General features: G+C 41.3%; 1 protein-coding gene across 4 annotated transcripts in view; it reads right to left on the reverse strand.

The window, feature by feature from the left end:
- Positions 1-19,397, reverse strand: part of stra6 (signaling receptor and transporter of retinol STRA6) — a 99,815-nt gene that overhangs the window by 8,018 nt on the left and 72,400 nt on the right. For all 4 annotated transcript variants that reach the window (XM_028823199.2, XM_028823200.2, XM_051920631.1 and 1 more), the window contains 7 exons: positions 18,869-18,945; positions 14,612-14,673; positions 11,326-11,488; positions 7,913-7,988; positions 5,026-5,159; positions 2,055-2,172; positions 1,785-1,886 (listed from right to left, as the gene is read on the reverse strand). In XM_028823199.2, coding sequence (XP_028679032.1) covers positions 1,785-1,886; positions 2,055-2,172; positions 5,026-5,159; positions 7,913-7,988; positions 11,326-11,488; positions 14,612-14,673; positions 18,869-18,945 — 732 coding nt within the window. The remainder of the gene's footprint in view (positions 1-1,784; positions 1,887-2,054; positions 2,173-5,025; positions 5,160-7,912; positions 7,989-11,325; positions 11,489-14,611; positions 14,674-18,868; positions 18,946-19,397) is intronic.

Here is a 19,397-nt window from a genome sequence, read left to right on the forward strand (position 1 = left end):
ACACAAAATGTTTCTGATCATCAAACACATTTAACCATTAGTCAAATATAACACAAGTAAACACAAAATGCAGTTTGTAAATGGTGGTTTTTATTATTTAGGGAGAAAAAAAAATCCAAACCTACATGGCCCTGTGTGAAAAAGTAATTGCCCCCTGAACCTAATAACTGGTTGGGCCACCCTTAGCAGCAATAACTGCAATCAAGCGTTTGCGATAACTTGCAATGAGTCTATTACAGCGCTCTGGAGGAATTTTGGCCCACTCATCTTTGCAAAATTGTTGTAATTCAGCTTTATTTGAGGGTTTTCTAGCATGAACCGCCTTTTAAGGTCATGCCATAGCATCTCAATTGGATTCAGGTCAGGACTTTGACTAGGCCACTCCAAAGTCTTCATTTTGTTTTTCTTCAGCCATTCAGAGGTGGATTTGCTGGTGTGTTTTGGGTCATTGTCCTGTTGCAGCACCCAAGATCGCTTCAGCTTGAGTTGACGAACAGATGGCCGGACATTCTCCTTCAGGATTTTTTGGTAGACAGTAGAATTCATGGTTCCATCTATCACAGCAAGCCTTCCAGGTCCTGAAGCAGCAAAACAACCCTAGACCATCACACTACCACCACCATATTTTACTGTTGGTATGATGTTCTTTTTCTGAAATGCTGTGTTCCTTTTACGCCAGATGTAACGGGACATTTGCCTTCCAAAAAGTTCAACTTTTGTCTCATCAGTCCACAAGGTATTTTCCCAAAAGTCTTGGCAATCATTGAGATGTTTCTTAGCAAAATTGAGACGAGCCCTAATGTTCTTTTTGCTTAACAGTGGTTTGTGTCTTGGAAATCTGCCATGCAGACCGTTTTTGCCCAGTCTCTTACTTATGGTGGAGTCGTGAACACTGACCTTAACTGAGGCAAGTGAGGCCTGCAGTTCTTTAGACGTTGTCCTGGGGTCTTTTGTGACCTCTCGGATGAGTCGTCTCTGCGCTCTTGGGGTAATTTTGGTCGGCCGGCCACTCCTGGGAAGGTTCACCACTGTTCCATGTTTTTGCCATTTGTGGATAATGGCTCTCACTGTGGTTCGCTGGAGTCCCAAAGTTTTAGAAATGGCTTTATAACCTTTACCAGACTGATAGATCTCAATTACTTCTGTTCTCATTTGTTCCTGAATTTCTTTGGATCTTGGCATGATGTCTAGCTTTTGAGGTGCTTTTGGTCTACTTCTCTGTGTCAGGCAGCTCCTATTTAAGTGATTTCTTGATTGAAACAGGTGTGGCAGTAATCAGGCCTGGGGGTGGCTACGGAAATTGAACTCAGGTGTGATACACCACAGTTAGGTTATTTTTTAACAAGGGGGCAATTACTTTTTCACACAGGGCCATGTAGGTTTGGATTTTTTTTCTCCCTAAATAATAAAAACCATCATTTAAAAACTGCATTTTGTGTTTACTTGTGTTATATTTGACTAATGGTTAAATGTGTTTGATGATCAGAAACATTTTGTGTGACAAACATGCAAAAGAATAAGAAATCAGGAAGGGGGCAAATAGTTTTTCACACCACTGTATGTCTGCCTTCTTTGATCATGTCAATTTGTTTTTGCTGTGTGGTTCCTCTATTTGGGCCGGATCAAGCACCAGAAGCATTAAGCCTTGGGAAGGACACCAGTCAATTACTAGGCCTCACTCACACACACACTCAAGCCTATTAAAATTCAGTGCTATATAAAAAGAAAGGTGGTCACATCAACCTCTGTCAAATGGTCACCATCTACACACACGTTGATCCTACCTGTTGTCCAAATCCAGAGTCCCGCCATCTTTTTTGAGGAAAGCAAACTTTGCAGCTACATGCTGAAGAATTCCTGCCAGGCAGAGTGTGAGCCACAAGGGCCTGCATGAAAACAAGCAGACAGAATTACTGAAGCAACGGAGACAGAGGTGGGGTTCATATATGGAGAGTACATGCATAAGAAACCGAGGGAGTAGAAAGTGGATTAGTGAATACCCATCAACCCCCACCACTGTCACCAAGACATATCATGCTTCTCAAATCACTCACCACATTGCTTGTAGGATCCTGAAGGCAAACAGGTGTCTGCCATAGAGGATAGGAAACAGGATGAGGAAGACAAACCACAGAAGGCAAATGAAGAAGACCACGGTCTGAATCAACATGCCTGTAAAGAGGAAACCGATTTGAAATAATCAACACATTAGCAATAAAAGAGAAACAAAAGTGGACATCGCAGGTGATGTGTCTGTCCCATCACCTGCCTGTCATGCGTCTTCCATCTTGACATCCAGGTGCAGAATGCTTTTATGCTGCAGAACCTTCACTAATCCTGGGCCACCATGATCTCGTTTTGGTGATGAGCAGTGCCATTAAGCTGCTTAGGGGCCTTGGTTTTTATTATAATGCTAATTGCTTTAGTAATAGTGCTCTCTTTGAAAGGCATGTCAGAAAATATAATCATTTTAAAGCAGTTTAGCAATGGGAACTCATTTAGAGGAATTTGCAGTGATTACAGCAGACAGTGGAAGACAGAAGAAATGCATAAATACAGTGCCAATCCAGCATTTTATGCCTATGGTAACTTTTGTTTCGTAAAGTATGCTATGTGAGAAATACAATTCAATTGAACAACATGATTTACTAACTAAAGTCATGAGGCAGCATCAGTCAATGCTTATTGTATATAACACCCTGCTATGCTTATATAATGTCAAGGTGCATTACGGAGAACAGAAGAAGGCAATACAGTGGGTAGGGATAAGTGTTGTGTTCACTTTAGGGTAAGTGAAGCCGATCCACTAGAGCTATTCTCAATATGGCCTCTGACACAAAGTGCTGGATGAGATGCCTGCAAACAGTGCGTCCTAATATTAGCAGGCCCTTCTAACAAGGAGCCACTGCCATCACTTCAATTAGCCACAGAGGCGAGAGGAGCCATCTGCCAGCCCGTGCCAGTGCTTGTGCACATCTAGTGAGTACAACTGACAAGGTGTCATTATCAAACTGCATCTTAGGTGTGAAATTTGCCCTTTGAGACAAAGTGAGAAAAATGTGAAAAAAAATAAAAGAGCAGCTGCAGGTAATTAAAAAAAATGAAGATTTAATCAAGTCCTGATGCAGTGATCCTTAACCCTGTGCAGCCAAATGCAAGAGGAATATCAGAGAGCGCCAGCGTGGGGGGACTAGGCGGCTCAGTACTAGGCAAGATTATCTTTGTAGTACTGTATACTAGTATATTACTCGCTTCGCTCGCCAGCCCCCCGGCCTGTGCTACACGCCAGCCACTTCGCGTCTCTGCCACTCGTATATGTGGATTTCACTTTTACCAAACAACAAATCTTTTAATTCTCACGGATACACCTTATCATTGGAGAGAAACACTACTTTTCCCAGATGGCAACACAAATTAAACGATCTACAAGTCTCTGACTTAAAATTTAAAGCCAAACAATATCTACATACTTCTGTCATATCACCTATGTCCATATATTCAATCTCTTTTCACTGTTCCATTATTTCAACAAGTAATAATCTCTGTTTGTTAGCGCTACTGCGATCTTTATTATCAGTTTTGTGAAACTTTCGAATTTTAGTACTTTCATAATCTCTAACCTGCTCTGCATGTGTATCACACCCAAAATGTTTCAACCTCTTTACAAAGTTCTACTTTATCTTCTACTCTTTGTCTTTTATTTCCGACCCCGCTTGGAGCTGACAGCTCAGCAACTGTGTCTGACAATAGCATTCAAATGGATGAGAAGTGAGTGGACTGTGGGTGTGGTTGTAAATGTTCGAGAGGAGTTTGGGACTTGTCAAAATCTCTTGGCAAAAACTCTTGTCTCGCAGGACCTGAAATTATCTCCAAGAAAGTCTCGTCTGAGGATTTCCTTTTATAATAGAGAGATATAGTAAAACGCTAAGGTCTGTGTGTGTGTGTGTGTGTGTGTGTGTGTGTGCGTGCGTGTGTTCGACCATCCCCAAAATACAGGTGTAGCATTATTTTTTGTTCCAAAGTGTAAAATAATAACCCCCAATTAAACCCTTAGGACTCCTTGAAAGCCTAAATATCAAACACTGGAGGGAGGTGTCTCTGAAAATAAATGTTCATAACCTGTAATTGTCTTATAAATCACGCAGTGCCTATTACTGGGCTTGAGAGAAAGTATTGCAGCAGCTGTCTGTGACTTCTTAACAGTAGGCAGGGCTAGATGTTTGAATGGCGGCTGGCTGGGTGGAGCTGGATATTCGAATGGAAGCTGACTGGGCAGGGCCGGTTGTCTGACTGGCAGCTGACTTGGTGGGGTTAGATGCTTGTGCGGCAGATGGTTAGGCAGGTGCTACATGCTTGATGGATGCTTGAGTTGCAGCACTCTGTCAAATAAGAAGAAGACATTGTATATAGTAATATTCTTCGGATGGATTTGAGAAAGAGAAGGGAGACTTTCAGAGAAAAAGGATAAATATGAGCCCCACACAGCCATTTCAGCTTTTCTTGGTCTGAGTAATGCTGGAAACCGAGTACAGAAGAAAGTGGCAGGAATTGCTGATACTAGGATACCATGACGCCGACAGTGCTTGCTTCTTTACGCTCGAAATGGTGTGCTTATGCTTTCCGTGCTCTGAACTAACAAGAGCTGCAGAGATGGTCTGTAGCTTTATGGTAAATTGGTTCATGGTGTGCAATTAACTTAATCTGTTTATGTGATGAAATAGCCATTTTAGTGTTGCGCACACAGCATCTAAGTGCATTTGTCTCGCGAAAAGTGTCTGTTGTTTGTAGATTGCATATCCTTGTATGATGCTATTAGTCTACTAACGTTATGCATAACCTAATGCTGGTCATTCAAATGTAACTGTGCTTATATAACCCTTAGCTTCGTCAACAGTGGACATCAGTGTCTAACATCTTACATTTTGGAAGACAGGCCTCTTAAAATACTATGCAGAACCTCAGTGAAAAATCAGAAGAGACAGATGGGAAGAGCATGTCAATGCCCACAAACAAGCTTTGCCTTACCCAGGCAGACGAACGCTGACTGGTAACTGGTGAAGGACATCCAGCATACAAGAGCGGGTCGCGATGGCCGGATACTGCGTTGGCAGTTATAGACGGCATAAATGTCCCCTCTGTAGAGTCCTTGCAGGTTCAACCTGACAGAAAAAAGCAGCAAAAGAAACAGTTATTGATCTGCTTATGTAGTGCCTTCCACATGTACCCCATACCACAGTGGCAACAGGAAGATGAAGGATCTCACTGAGACAGTTGTGTGGATCATTTCAGTTTCAAGGCTTTTGGAGCCACACTGCCAGGCTTAACTGAAGGCATCACTACATTTTAAAAAATCAGTTTGGGGAATTTCCAGTTATTGGGAAATGGTCTTGGTCCTGCGTGGTTCACTTGCTTCTGACAAGAACCTGTGCCCATCTCACCAGGGTACACCGAGCAGACTGCAAGTTGAGACTTCTGTAGCTGGTCTTACAGAATGCTGCATCATTGTGTCACTTTCAGTGCTCAGAGCCACCAGCTTCAATCAGATATTTGAATTAAACCACAGGCATCCGCTTAAACCCCAAACGTCATGACTCAAGCACATAGCAGGAAACCCACTTATAGTGTGGACCTAGTGTTGTGAGGCACCGTAAGGCATGACCTTTGATTTCTTGAAATTTATTTTCACATGAAGGGGCACTATACACAGCAAATGGATCCTGTTTAATACTCAAATGCTTTACAATTCTCTGCTTGAATTTTTGGCATAAGGTGGGATTTGCTGCCACAGGAGGCAGTGCAGTTGCAGAAGACACTCCCACAGACCCAAAGGGGGCGTGGTCAGCACGCCATCTGAATCTTGTAAACTATAAACACATTCTTAGCAGATCCTTGTCATTTCACCATTTGGTATTGGAGGGCACACAAACAAGACCATGAAGATAAAGCTGGGAATACAGTTACAGCATTAGGCAACACATCCACAGTCATATTAATAGTAATAAACAATTAATTTCAGTTATATAGTGCTTTTCTAACCAACTCAAAGCATTTACATAGACAATGGGGAGCCACTTCAACATCCACTGATTTTTATCACCCACCTGGATGATGCAATGGCAGCCATTCTTGCAACAGCATGCTCAGCACACATCAGCTATTAGGTGGTGAAGGGGTGAGATAGATAGTAGGCCGCTAAGGAACAGGGGATGATTAGGGGGCAGCAGTGGGCAATTTAGACAGGATATCAGGAAACACCCCACTGTTTTCAAAAGATGCCCAGGGATCTTTTATGACCACAGGACCTCGATAGGATGGCACCATTTTACAGTGCAGTGTCCACTTACTGCACTAGGGCTTTAGCATCCATTCATAGACCACATGGTAGGTGTTCCCTGATGGCCTCACCAAACCTCTTCCAGTAATCCAAGCCTTTGCAAGTGGTAGCTGGGCTTAAACATGCTTACCTGTCCTTAAGTGCAAGCAAGTAACAAAAGTGTAATTAAACCAAACAGAGAGGACCTATAGAACCGCAGGATATCACTTCCTGATAGCTAAGGGTTTGAGGACATACGGGTATAAGTCTAAGGACTCCAGGGTAGTGGCGCTTTGTGGTAACAGCACACTAGTGGCTGAGATTCTGAGGATGTGTGTCTCACATGGTCTCAAGGCTGCAGGCAGCACTTTCTAGTGATTGATAAAGCTGAAGACTGCAGGACAGCACCGTCTAGGGCAGGGGTCCTCAATCACAGTCCTGGAGGGCCGCAGTGCCTGCAGGTTTTTGCTCCAACCCAGTTGCTTAATAAGAAGCACTTATTGCTCAAGTAACACTTCTGCTTTACTTTAGTTGTCTCACTTGTTAAGATTTTGAACCCTTACTGCTTATTTTAGTCTTAAACAGCTGTAGTCTTGGTTTTTAATTGCTCCTAATTAGCAATGAGTTGCTAATGACAAAAGAGACCAGCATTTCTGTATTCAGCTTGTTACCATTTACACCTGCGTGTATTTATCATGCACTATTGGGTTTAATTAAATACTTGGAAGGAAAGTAAAGAGAAAAAAAAGAAGGACTGAGAATTACTCACCCATTTCAGCCTTTAAATCATTTGGATGATATCCTTAGAAAGGGGAAGAATATCTAGGATATGAGAATAACCTGACATTGCAGAGTTAAAGCACTAACACGCCATGAAATGACATTATTGGCAAGAATTGCTTTCTAATTAAGCAACCAGGTTAGAACAAAAACCTGCAGCCACTGTGGCCCTCCAGGACTGTGATTGAGGACCCCTGGTCTAGGGTCTGAGGACATGTGGGTGCCGGCCTCTAAACATCAAGGCAGCACCACCCAGGGCCTGAAGTGATAGCTCTGAGTTAGTAACCACAGCCACCTTTGGTCCCATGGAAAGAACAGGTACAGAAAAATTAAGTAAGAATGGACTGGTATTACCCAGCTACCTTCTTCTTGTCTTACATCTTTGCTCTTTGCCACAAGATTTCATATCTGAGAGTCATGTTTTAGATAAGACTCAGAAGGCAGCATATCTGAGTGTCTAAAGTAGAGATTTGGTGGTGAGAGGACAGCCACAAAGATGGCAGCTGCATTTAGCTGGTTTATACATACATACAGTGCATTCTCACACTGCCTGAAACACGCTGGACGGTTGTTAGGACACACACATGTACACATTTACTTACACTGGGGCCAATTCAGAGATTCCAATCCAACTACTTGAGTAAATGAGGAAAATCCACATTAACATGGGGAGAACAGGCAAACTTCATACAGAAAGCAACTACTGGACCCGTGAGGGCACTGCACTAACCACTGTGCCACTGTGCCGTCCACATCTGGATTTGTCTGAGCAAAATATAAAAGCTTTCACTTCAAATGTGGATGGGACATTAGGATTACCTGTGTAAAACCATCGACCTCATGAGCATCGTCAGGGTCACCAAGCAGGACAGTGTCAGTGCGGAGTTGTAGCAAACTGGAAAAGAAGCCAAAGAAAAGAGTCAGCTGGGGAGGTCACCTGGTACGACGCATGTCCAGAGTATATTCAAACACTTAAGAGTGCCAAGGATGAGGCTGCTACCTATAGTATCTGTGAAAAAGAAGTGTTTTGGTGTAAGGTCGTGCGTGGGGCCCATTATGTGCATTTTCTACAGGTGTCATCTTTTCTTCTTCCCTTCAGGCCATCATCTCCCTGTGACTTCTCTTATGCATATGTGCACTTCAGCTCTTGATGCTTTGTAGTAACATGGATGGATGGATGTCTCCAGAATAGTTTGTGATGATGATTACCAGGAAAGATACTATATAAAAAAGCCTCCAGAAAATTTGGGACAGTTCTCACAAAGAAAGGCAGAATTGAAAGCTTTCTTCATACAGTTCACAATGGCGCATACAAGGGATGGGACTACATAAAACAAAGAGGCTCCTAGAAGTTCCCCGTATATTTGCTCATTTGACTGCCGAGCCCTTAGAGACGTAAACTGGGCACAGGTGCACCTTGTCTGCTTCCCACCCATGCCTGCTGCTGCCAGGAATCCAGCTGGGGCCTTTCACTCACTGCCAAAGGAATCTGCGTGGGCTACGGCCTCAAGGTCTACACGAGACGAGATAGCAGAGGGCCGGCACTAGTGGTCAAGTCCTTCATGAATCTTTTATCACAAGCCTGTCTCATATCTCAGACTGAGGATTTGTGGCCATGGCTTGGCATGGCCCACCTGCTGATCAGTTTGGCAAGTTGATGCCAAAGTATCGGGAGTCTGAATCAAACCGACACCCCAAGCGTGCAATTTCAGAAGTGGTAGAAAACACAGCGTACGGTGATTTAAATTGAATTTTATTTTATGTTTCACCTTTCTCAGTGCCCCTTGTCACAAACTTTGTTTATCTTATTTAACACAGTTCTACTACAGTGCTGTGAAAAAGTATTTGCCCCTTCCTGATTTCCTCTATTTTTGCTTATTCATAACACATAATTGCTTTTGACCACCAAACAATATTAGCATAATACAAAAGTAAACACAATGCACAGTTTCTAAATGATTATTTGGTTTATTGAAGTAAAAAAATTCACTACCATCTATATTATCTATGTGAAGAACTAATTGCCCACCTAATACTTGGTTGTGCCACCTTTAGAAGCAACAACTGCAATCAAACTCTTCCAGTAACAGCAGATCAGTCTTTGGCATCACTGTGAACAAATTTTGTCCCACTCTTCCTACAGAATTGTTTTAATTCAGTTCCATTGGAGAATTTTTGACTATGAACTGCCCACTTAAGGTCCTGCTACAACATCTCGATGGGGATCAAGTCAGGCCTTTGACGAAGCCACTCCAAAACATTAATTTTTTTGGTTTTTTTCAGTCTTTCAGAGTTGGACTTGCTCTTGCACTTTGGATTGCTGTCCTGCTCTACAGCCCAACTGCATATGAGCTTCAGGTCATGGACTGATGACTGGCATTCTCCTTCAGTATTGTCTGGTAGAGAGCCGAATTCATACTTTCTTCAATGATGGCAAGTCACTCTGGCCCTGAAGTAGCAAAGCACACCCACATCATCACACTGCTGCCACCATGTTTTGACTGTGGGCATGATGTTCTTGTTGTGCAAAGATGTGTTGGCTTCACACCAAGTTTATCGGGTCCCATGTCTTCCAAAATGTTGCACTTTGACTGATCAGTCCACAGAAAATTTTCCCAAAAGTTGTTTCATGGCAATTGTTAGATCAGCCTTTATGTTCCTTTTGTTTAGCAGTGGTTTTCACCTTGAAACTCTCCCATGGATGCCATTTTGACCAGAGTCTTTCTAATGGTGGAATCATGAATGTTGACAGCGGCCTGAAGAGACCTTAGATGTTTATCTGAGTTTTTCAGTGTCTTCCTGAATCATGTAGTTTTGCTAGATTAGCCACTCCTGGACAGACTTGCCACTTTTCCAAGTTTTCTCCACTTTGAGATGATGGCTCTCATGGTGGTTTGCTGCAGTCCTAGGGTTTTAGAGATTGTTTTTTAAACCTTTCCTGACTGATATATTTCAGTAACTTTTTTCTCAGGATGTCTGGCATTTCTTTTGATTGAGCCACAGTGTGTTGCTGGAAAGGTTCGATTTAAGAGACATTTCAATTCAGATGGACTGGCAGCAGTCATCCTTGAGTGTATCTAGTCTAATTTAACCCACTATCATTTAAATTTGATTCTTTGGTTGACTGAGTGACTAAGAGGGCAAATATTTCTTTCATATTGGTGATAACAGTGTTTACCTTTATTATTTTAAATGGTCATTTTAAAACTGTGTATTATCCTGTACTAAATTTGTTTGGAGATTAGAAACAATACAATACAATTTATTTCTGTATAGCCCAAAATCACACAAGGACTACTGCAATGGGCTTTGACAGCCCCCCAGCCTTGACTCTCCAAGAAGACAAGGAAAAACTCCCAAAACAAACCCTTGTGGGGAAAAAGTGGAAGTTCAGAGAGAGACCCCTTTCCAAGTAGGTTGGGCGTACAGTGGGTGTCAAAAAAAAGGGGGTCAATACAATACAATACACTGAATACAAGTAATCCTCAATACAATATAATAGTGCAATAGAAATATTACAAGTGCAGAGAGGAATTCAACAGTAGATGATATTACATAATATGATTTGGATTGGTTCAGAGTCCTGGAGATCTTGGCCATCAAGCTGCCTCCCCCTATTGGCCATTCCACAGCTGAGTCAGTGCTGGGCCAGCCAATCTGATGAAAGGACTCCCTACCCAACGATTCCTACGATCCTCCATCAGAGATGACTTTACCTTAGGCAGGCAAACCAACTTGCACCCTATGCCAGCTGGGATAGGCTTTGGCCCTAAATGAAACCCTGATCATTTGCTATGATTAAGCAAAAATACACAAAATCAGGAAGGGGGCAAATGCATTGTTACAGACTGTATGTGCCACTCCATCAATATATCTTTGGATTTTTTTTACCTTGAAATTACATTTCTTCTGTGCTCTTCTTCAGTCTTGTTATATATAGCGTCTTTCACAGCGAACTTTACCATGAGGCGCTCGGGTTCACATAAACTAAGTGAAGCCACAAGTGGCACACGGTAAATTTCAGTAGAAGAGTACAGCAGCACAAAGTGGGAGACACAGCTGCTCAGACTCATTCTGACAGAAGAGCCCATGAAGCCCTAATTTTAATCTCAGTTCTTCTTGAACTGTCAGATCTGCAGTGAACATGTGGACTCATCTTTGTGTGAGAGCAGTACATATCCATTAGTCAGTCTGTCAAGAAATGACCAAGACGGAAGAGGAGGCTCACTCACCTTCCACCACCCAGAAGTAATAGCGCACCAGCTCCACCACTTCAGCCTTGCTCTCTGACAGGACGATACCAAAGCCAGCAAGAACGTAGACAATGTCCTCCTTTACTCCGGCTCGCATCTTCTGTAAGACGGGGACCACCTGCACCACCAGGAGCAGTGCCACCTAATGCCAGTAAAACACAGTTAGCCTCTGCAGTCACTTCACCTGAGATCCTCCATCTGCTCAGGACCTCACCCATATGATAATCCATAAACTGCTTCACTGCCAACAAAACCGCTAACAAATAAGGAACAAAAAATGATGCTATGGGAGGACATAAAATCACTAACATAAATAAAAACACATTGAAACAAAAATGCAAAAACAAAATGGCTATTGGATTCCATTTTCACATAAAATCTCAAAGTGATGTTTAAATTAATTTTGGGGCCTGTTTAAAAAATGTTATAAATGATAGTTTCAAATTGTCACAAGTATGCGTTGAGAATTAATGTTAGAGCTGGGCTGATCAAACAACTTTGTAAATAAACGCACATGTTTGTGTTGGCTGGGATTGGCTCCAGCAGGCCCCCCATGACCCTGTGTTTGGATTCAGCGGGTTGGAAAATGGATGGATGGATGGATGTTCACCCGGTCATGGCTTCTATTTTCTAAAGTAATCAGTTTGGGGTTTTGCATTGTTAATTAAGTTTTTGATAGTTCTCTGTATTTGTTTAATAATTCTACACTGTTCACTGTTTATTAAGTTACAAGGGCGTTACCTCTTGCTCGCTTTACTCGCCAACCCTCCAGGCCTGCACTACGTGTCAGCCACTTCGTGTTTTTGCTGCTCGTCGCGTGAAGAGGGGGGCTGAACGCACCCCAAGGAGATGTGGTCGCTCCTCCGAAACCCCCTATTAAATGGTGATACAATGGGAAACAAATAGTTTTTTTTTTACCTTCTCTTTGCTTGATCAGCTGCTGCTGACGTGCCGCGTGATCTGCATCTCGCGCTGCACTTCGAACATTTAAAAGTCTGTACAGCAGCTGTCCTACTCTTTGTCTTTTATTTCTGGCCCCAGGTGTGGTTAAATCTTTTGGCACAAAGTCTCGTCTTGCAGGATGTGAGTTCTTGTTAATTTTTAGTTTATAATTTAAAAATGGAATATGAAATCTGAAAATCTAACAACATCACATTAAAGTTCGATAAATTCTGAAAAGAATGATACCAACCATATATATGTAGGTTTTAAAATAAGCTGATTTAAAGCGTGACAAAAAATGTGACATAAACACGTCACATAAAATCGTTGCACAAAATCGTCTTCACTTTTAGGCTTAGGATTTTATATATAGAGAGTAGATTAAGGTAATTGGTGAATTGAGGAGTGAGACCACTGATTATGTAACAACCCTCAGATGCCTCAATTAGTTTAGCTAAGCCAATGTCAAATTACACAATGTTTAGTCATTGGGTCTGTCGCAATTGCCGACTGCAATTACTGATCTTGTTGCTGAAGCATGTCAATTTAAATGACTGAAAACCATTGGGCATATCCAATCTAGTGACTACTGTATATATTTTTGTATAAGTTGGTACTTGAAACCCAAAATATCGATCATAAACTTATACAGCCGTTCAAAAACACGACAATTTTTTTTTTACATCTTGCCTCCTCCAATCTTGCACCAGTTCCTCAGATACATTAAATTTTGTTGCAGCAGCGCAGTTGCCAATTTCTTTTGCAACTTCAATGACATTTAATTTAAAATCAGCTTGATATTTTCTTCTGATCAAACGCTCCATCGTAGATGACGGATGCTCTTACGATAAAGGTGTGTGAGGGTGTGAGATACAAAAAACACAAAACAGTGCAAAAGTCACTTTGGAATAGTTTGGGTATTACCATGTGGTCACATAGGTACAATACATAGAAAAAAAAAGGCCGTGTGCTCCGTGGTTACTCTCAGGTGGACGTTAGCATATCATAATCTCTTGGACCAATAGCGTGAGTTTTCCACATTTTACTTATAAGACTGACTTATCCGTGGGAGAACTTAAACATGAATATATACGGTAGGTGACAAACTTTCATCACAATCATGCTCACCCCTTTTTATGACAGCCAGCACCATGCTGCCTGTGCTGTATGAAGGGTTAACAGGTACGCGGGTTCAGCCATAATCTCTGCCCTGTTTTTTCCTTTTATCCATTCTGTTGTCATGTCATTTTCTGACCCAATTAATCCAGGTCAAGGTTTGATTTGGGGCTGGAGCCTATCCCAGCTGGCACAGGGTGTAAGGCAGGAACAAACCCTGGACAGGGCGCCAGTCTATCGCAAGGCAAACACACAAACACACACACCAAACACACAATATGGTCAATTTACTGTCACCATATAGCCTAACCTGCATGTCTTTGGACAGAGGGAGAAAACCGGGGCACCTGGAGGAAACCCATGCAGACATAGGGAGAACATACAAACTCCACACAGGGAAGACCTGGGATGCAAAATCTGGCCCCCGCACCACCCTATTTTTGAGGTCTAAACACCCTTTGTTCCTTATTCCTCATTGCTGCATTCTACGCATTCATTGGCTGTCAGCTCCCATGCACACAGAGCCCGTCCCCTCGACTAAACACAAAATCAGACCTGTCACTCTGAGTCATAGACTAGTTGGATTGAGTCTCTGAACATGCCAAATGGTGTGATTAGACTTCACAAGAGCCGACTGCCTCAGACTCGCTAAGATTAACAAAGGCTATGACAGAAAATCGCTGGAAAAGTCGTCTAATATGACATGACCATAAGAGTAACCGAGGGCTAAAATGTATAAACTTTAGGCAGCCACTGTTTCATCTGGGAAGCCCCTGCTTCAACTTTCTAACAATGTTTTTCTACTCTTCCTTGTCTTCATTTATCTTTTTAAAGTGTTATCTTTCTTTTGATCATTTAAGTTGCATTTTGTTGTGATTTCTGAGTTTTGGTTTTATATGTTGGAGTGCAGAGTTTTGAATTGGTAATATTTAATTATATGTGGTTTTCATTCTGATGTTGCATTTTTTTCTTTTTGTATTTTGAACTTTGTAATCTGAATTTTTGGAGTTTATTTATTAAATGTTGTTTTTGAATAAACAAACAAATCAACAAACATAAATAAATAAATAAATAAATAAATAAATAAATAAATAAATAATCCATTTATTTAAAGTTTTATGTGGTCAGAATTTTGACAGTTTTTCCTCCTTTTTGGGGTTAAATTCATAAAATGTGCACTGATCAATAGATATAATATGCTGATTACCTGATAAACAGTGACAAAAGCCACAACCGAAGAAATGGCCACTTTCAGAGGAAATCGAAAATCTGAGATAAAAAAAGATACAAAAATTAAAAGTTTTCAGATATTATGTCATTTATTAATTATAGGAGTTAAGTGGGCAGATTTGGGTGCAGCGTCATAACCAACCCTAGTCAAGATGCCACTCTATCACAGGGCACCACCTAAACTAAATGTATTTGGGCTGTGGCAGGACACATGTGGGGACACTTTGAGACCCAGAGAGCAACTAGTCTGGGGTTTAAACCCAGGGATCTGAAGCTGTGAGGCAGCACCACTAACCGCTGGCTCACACAGAAACAGTTTAGTTATTTTATGTGGTGCTCTTCATAAAAGGAAGGCTAAGTAAGAAAATGGTAAAATGATAGAAAAATTAGAAAAATATACAAAGAGGAGCTACTAACAAGCCAATAAAGATGAGAAATATGTTGATTTTACAATAGGATAGACTACAGGCAGCATGGCAGTAAAGAAAAGGAGGTAAAAACAAAGCCAATAAATTTACATCATGTGGAAGAATAATTTTAGGGTAACATAGCATTCATCCTAAAGAAATAGCATAAAGGGTTAATAAATGCAGGAAACCAAATAAAGGTCAAGTGAACAACAAAATGTACACTGAAATATAAGAATTAGTTTAGGATAAATACTGAGATGGTCAAGTAAATAAAGAATGTACCAGAAGAAAGGTTGATGTAACATACAAAATGTACTGAAAGATGACTAAGAAATCAGCAGATGGCCTATAAATGGACAGTTGTTATCTGCACAGAAATTTCAAGGGTGGTGTCTCATCTCAAAAGGTGTAAGAAGAACCAGAATAGAATATAATAGGCTTTTATTTTATATAAATCATTTGGGTGTAAACCAATGAACCAACCAGAGTAAAATGTTCAACAGTTCATGAAATGAACCTCGACCCTTTGTTTCTCTGACCATTCTGAAGAATGCACCCTCCAAGGCATTTTGCCGAGGAGTCATTAAAAGATACAATGAACAGCTTTTCTCCAGCCTGATTACTGAATTGTCCTATTAGAGGAGGTTTCTTTCTTAAAGAAGATGTTAAATTTTGACCACAATCATCATGTAAGATAGAGAAAAACGGCCCACTGAGCTGAGCTCTGCTCCTCGTTTGTATGCCCAGCGCCTTCATTTGGCACTTTTGAGTTCAATAATGTAACTGACAAGCAATCCTACCAAGTTTTAGTTATCTGCTGAATACACAAGCATCACTAAAATAAATCCAGTACTTCAGTTTAACATTCAGCTATCAACAGGAAAGCAGATTCAACACATAAAAAGTCAGCTTTAGAGTAACGCTAGGAGAGGTAAGGAAGAAAAGAGTGTTTCATGGACCTTCAACAGTTTTGTATCCAGAAGACTTTTCTATAGAAAGTGGAGTTTTGAATTTGGGGACGCTTGGATAACATCTTTGGGACAGGCTTACAGGCTTATTTGAGGCACTGGGTATGCCAAGCTGCTAGCTATCTGCACACATCAATTATCAACTCTCCCCTTTGTAAATGTTCTAATGTTTAATTGGCAGCATGTTGAGTACTGTATAAACTGTAATCTACATTTATTTTCAACATGGACTTGGTCAAAGAGGTATTTACATGAATTAATAGCTCAGAAAATGTTGTGGCAGAAGGACTCTTTGCTGCCCTATGGCTGCTCAATCTACTTCAGTGGGGCGCTATATAATAACGAGTCATACACCGCTCAAGTGTGGGCTCTTAGTTTTCCACCTGTGCATCGTCTCTATTCAAACAATCCAAAACATCACTGCAGTTTTCATTGTTAGGCTGCATGACTGACAAAGCCATACGAGAATCTGCAGACTGAAAAGAAGCTGTAGGAAGGCTGAAGTCAAAAGGCATAACTTACAATAACAAGCTAATGGAATGCAAAGTCTGAAGTCCTGAGCGGACACAAAAAATGATTTTGAACTCATTAAAAAAACCCTCAGAGTGTTTGGCAATGTGATTCTTAAGAATTTCATTTAGCAGAAAGGATGTAGGTGGAAAGGGATGGAAAACAAAAAGTACTTCTTTGCATTAGGGAAATAATATTCTGCGACGCACTGCCTATTTTCGTTGTGGAAATATCTTTTCAAGAAGCAAAAGGACACTTCAGTAATTGACTAATTAAAAGAGGGACATGAATGGAAGGATTTATTCTTATTAAATTTATAATTTTGTGTCATATATTGTTCACTTTGAGTGTGATGCAGGCAGGCACAAATTTCAGTATTTCATTAATTTTTATATCAGCGTGAAGTAGGAATGTAAGCCATAAAGGGGATTAGCCTGAATATTCTAGTAGTTGGCAGACACAGGAGGTTTCGGGTTATTATTGAAAATTATGAGGGACTAAAGTTACCTTCTTTCATTCATTGCAGAGAGCCTGGAATCACACAGAACTGTGGCACTCTCCTTGATTGGCCAGGACGCCTTGGGAACACCCTAAGCTTTTCAAAAGATACCGCAGAGAGTCAGGGCCTTGGTTTTAAGGTCTATTGTTTGACAGCACAGACATTGGGATAAACCCTACTCCTGTTGAAAGACGCCCAAGGCTCTTTAATGACCACAGTGTGTCAGGACGTTGATTTTACGTCTCATACATAGGATAGTGTCATATTTATAGTACAGTGTCCCTTGTCAGTACACTAGAGCAATGGCATCCACACATAGACCACATGGTAAGTGGCCCCTAATAGTGTCACAAGCAGGGGTGTTGCACAGAACTCTGGGCCCTAATCGTAAGCAGTCTCTCTGGGTCCCTTCCTCTTGAAAACAAACTTTTCATTCCAGGCTCCAAGTGCTCCTCGCACAGTGGGCCCTGGGTAATCATTACCACTTTCCCCCCTCTATGATGCCCATGGTCATAAGCACCTATTCCAGTTTTTCCTAGACAAGTGGGTTAGTAGCTCCATGGATACCATCAGGTTTTGTAATGAAAGATTTCTTGTCTTCTTCAGTGTTTTGTTATCATGCCTCCCACACCCCATGGGCAGCTCATAATAAAATAAATTTGACCTGTTTGATGTCCTCCGTCCATTACAGTGACCATCCTGTACCACTGTATAGTTTACATGAGGCCTGGTGGAGCTGATCCACAGTAGGAATACAGTCTCCTTGGAGGGGGGTATCTTATATAAATGTCTACATGTTTAAGTGTGTGCGTCTGTCCGGCCTGGAAGTGAGAACCACTCCACCTCCGAGGAAACAGAAAATTTGTTTAGCCGCTAATAACACAAGTGAGGCCAGCACGTCAGCAAAACGAAACTTCAGAAGAAAGGCAAAGTCGCTTAGCCGCTAACATCGGTGAAATGGTATCCCTTTTACTTTTCCTTCCGCTGCTAATGCACAAGAAATGCAAGCATGTCGGCAAAACAAATCCTCCTAGGAGAGAGATGCCCAGAGTAGTTCCTTTCAATTACCTGACATCTCTACATTTCATTTTTTTTTCTGATGATTTCAATAGTTTCTAGGACCCTGGGCTTTTTACAGCACGGGCTTACACAGCTAGCTCATTATATTAGCCTACCTGTCCAGAAGTTATTCTTTGATAATTCACTGCTTCCTTTTGTAGAAACAGGCAAACTCTTCCTTTTGTAGAAACGGGCAAACTCTCAAAATTTTGAGAAAAGTAAAAATAGGGAAAAAAAATGATATGGCAAATTCCAAATCCTCATAGCATTTCTTGCCCTGGGAAAATTAACAGATATCAGTACTCGGGGTCTCCAATCTTTTTCATGTGTTACTCTATTACAACGATTGAGTGGTTGGCAAACTGTTGAATCAATTCCATCTTTAAAAATGTTCACCCCACAACTTGTTAAAGATTCTGGAAAATGAAAACACTGCTGCCTTTTATACATAAAGCATAAAGCGACAGTCATCTTCTCTCCAAAACCTCCATGGGACCATCTCAAAATGTAGAAGGTGGCCATATAGACCTGTCAAGGTCTCTTTAGAAAGGTCTGCTAACCCTTAATACTAAGCCATTCTCATACTAAATTAAGTGTCTACAACAGTGGCATATCAGGACCCTGAAGTTCCCATTATCCCCTCCATCCACAGCAATGGGCACCGGTGTCCACCCCGCTAAGCTTTAATAGCAGGAGAATCATTAGATGGAAATAAAGAAGAGGAGAGTAAAGCATTAGGGAACAAAGGGGAGGAAGAAGTCAAGCAAGTCAAGAAGCGAGGGACCTACCATCCTCAGGCTTGTAGATGTACCCACTCAGGAGTGTTTTGACTCTTGACTGCAAATTAGGAGTTTCTGGGCTCAAACTGGGACAAAAAAACAAAGAGAGTTGGTGATGATATTGTGGGAGCATTTGGCATTTGTTCTCATCCGGTTGGCTGTGGTAAATTCATAGAACATCACCTGGATTGCATTGAAAGCATACCTAAGAGTAATAATATTATATCTACACCATTCTGGGCCTGTTCTGATGCACATGCTAACCAAGAGACATATCCTTACATAGCAAATACTTCTCAAGCACAAGACACTAGTGAGGTCATCTCAGTAGCCTTATTGACCACCCTTTGGAGGCATTACTCCCGGAAGCTTTGCTTCATTGATTCCAATATCAGATAATGCAAAAAAAAAAAATGACCAAGTAGGTAGCCCTAACTGATTAGACAGTAGTAGAAAGACTTCCATGTGAGATTCGAATGAAAAGCAAGCTGCTGAGCTCAATGGTGTGGGCTAAAAGTCTTTTTAATGAACAGAGACA

Source organism: Erpetoichthys calabaricus, chromosome 17 (genome assembly GCF_900747795.2).
Source record: "Erpetoichthys calabaricus chromosome 17, fErpCal1.3, whole genome shotgun sequence".
Taxonomy (NCBI): Eukaryota; Metazoa; Chordata; class Cladistia; order Polypteriformes; family Polypteridae; genus Erpetoichthys; species Erpetoichthys calabaricus.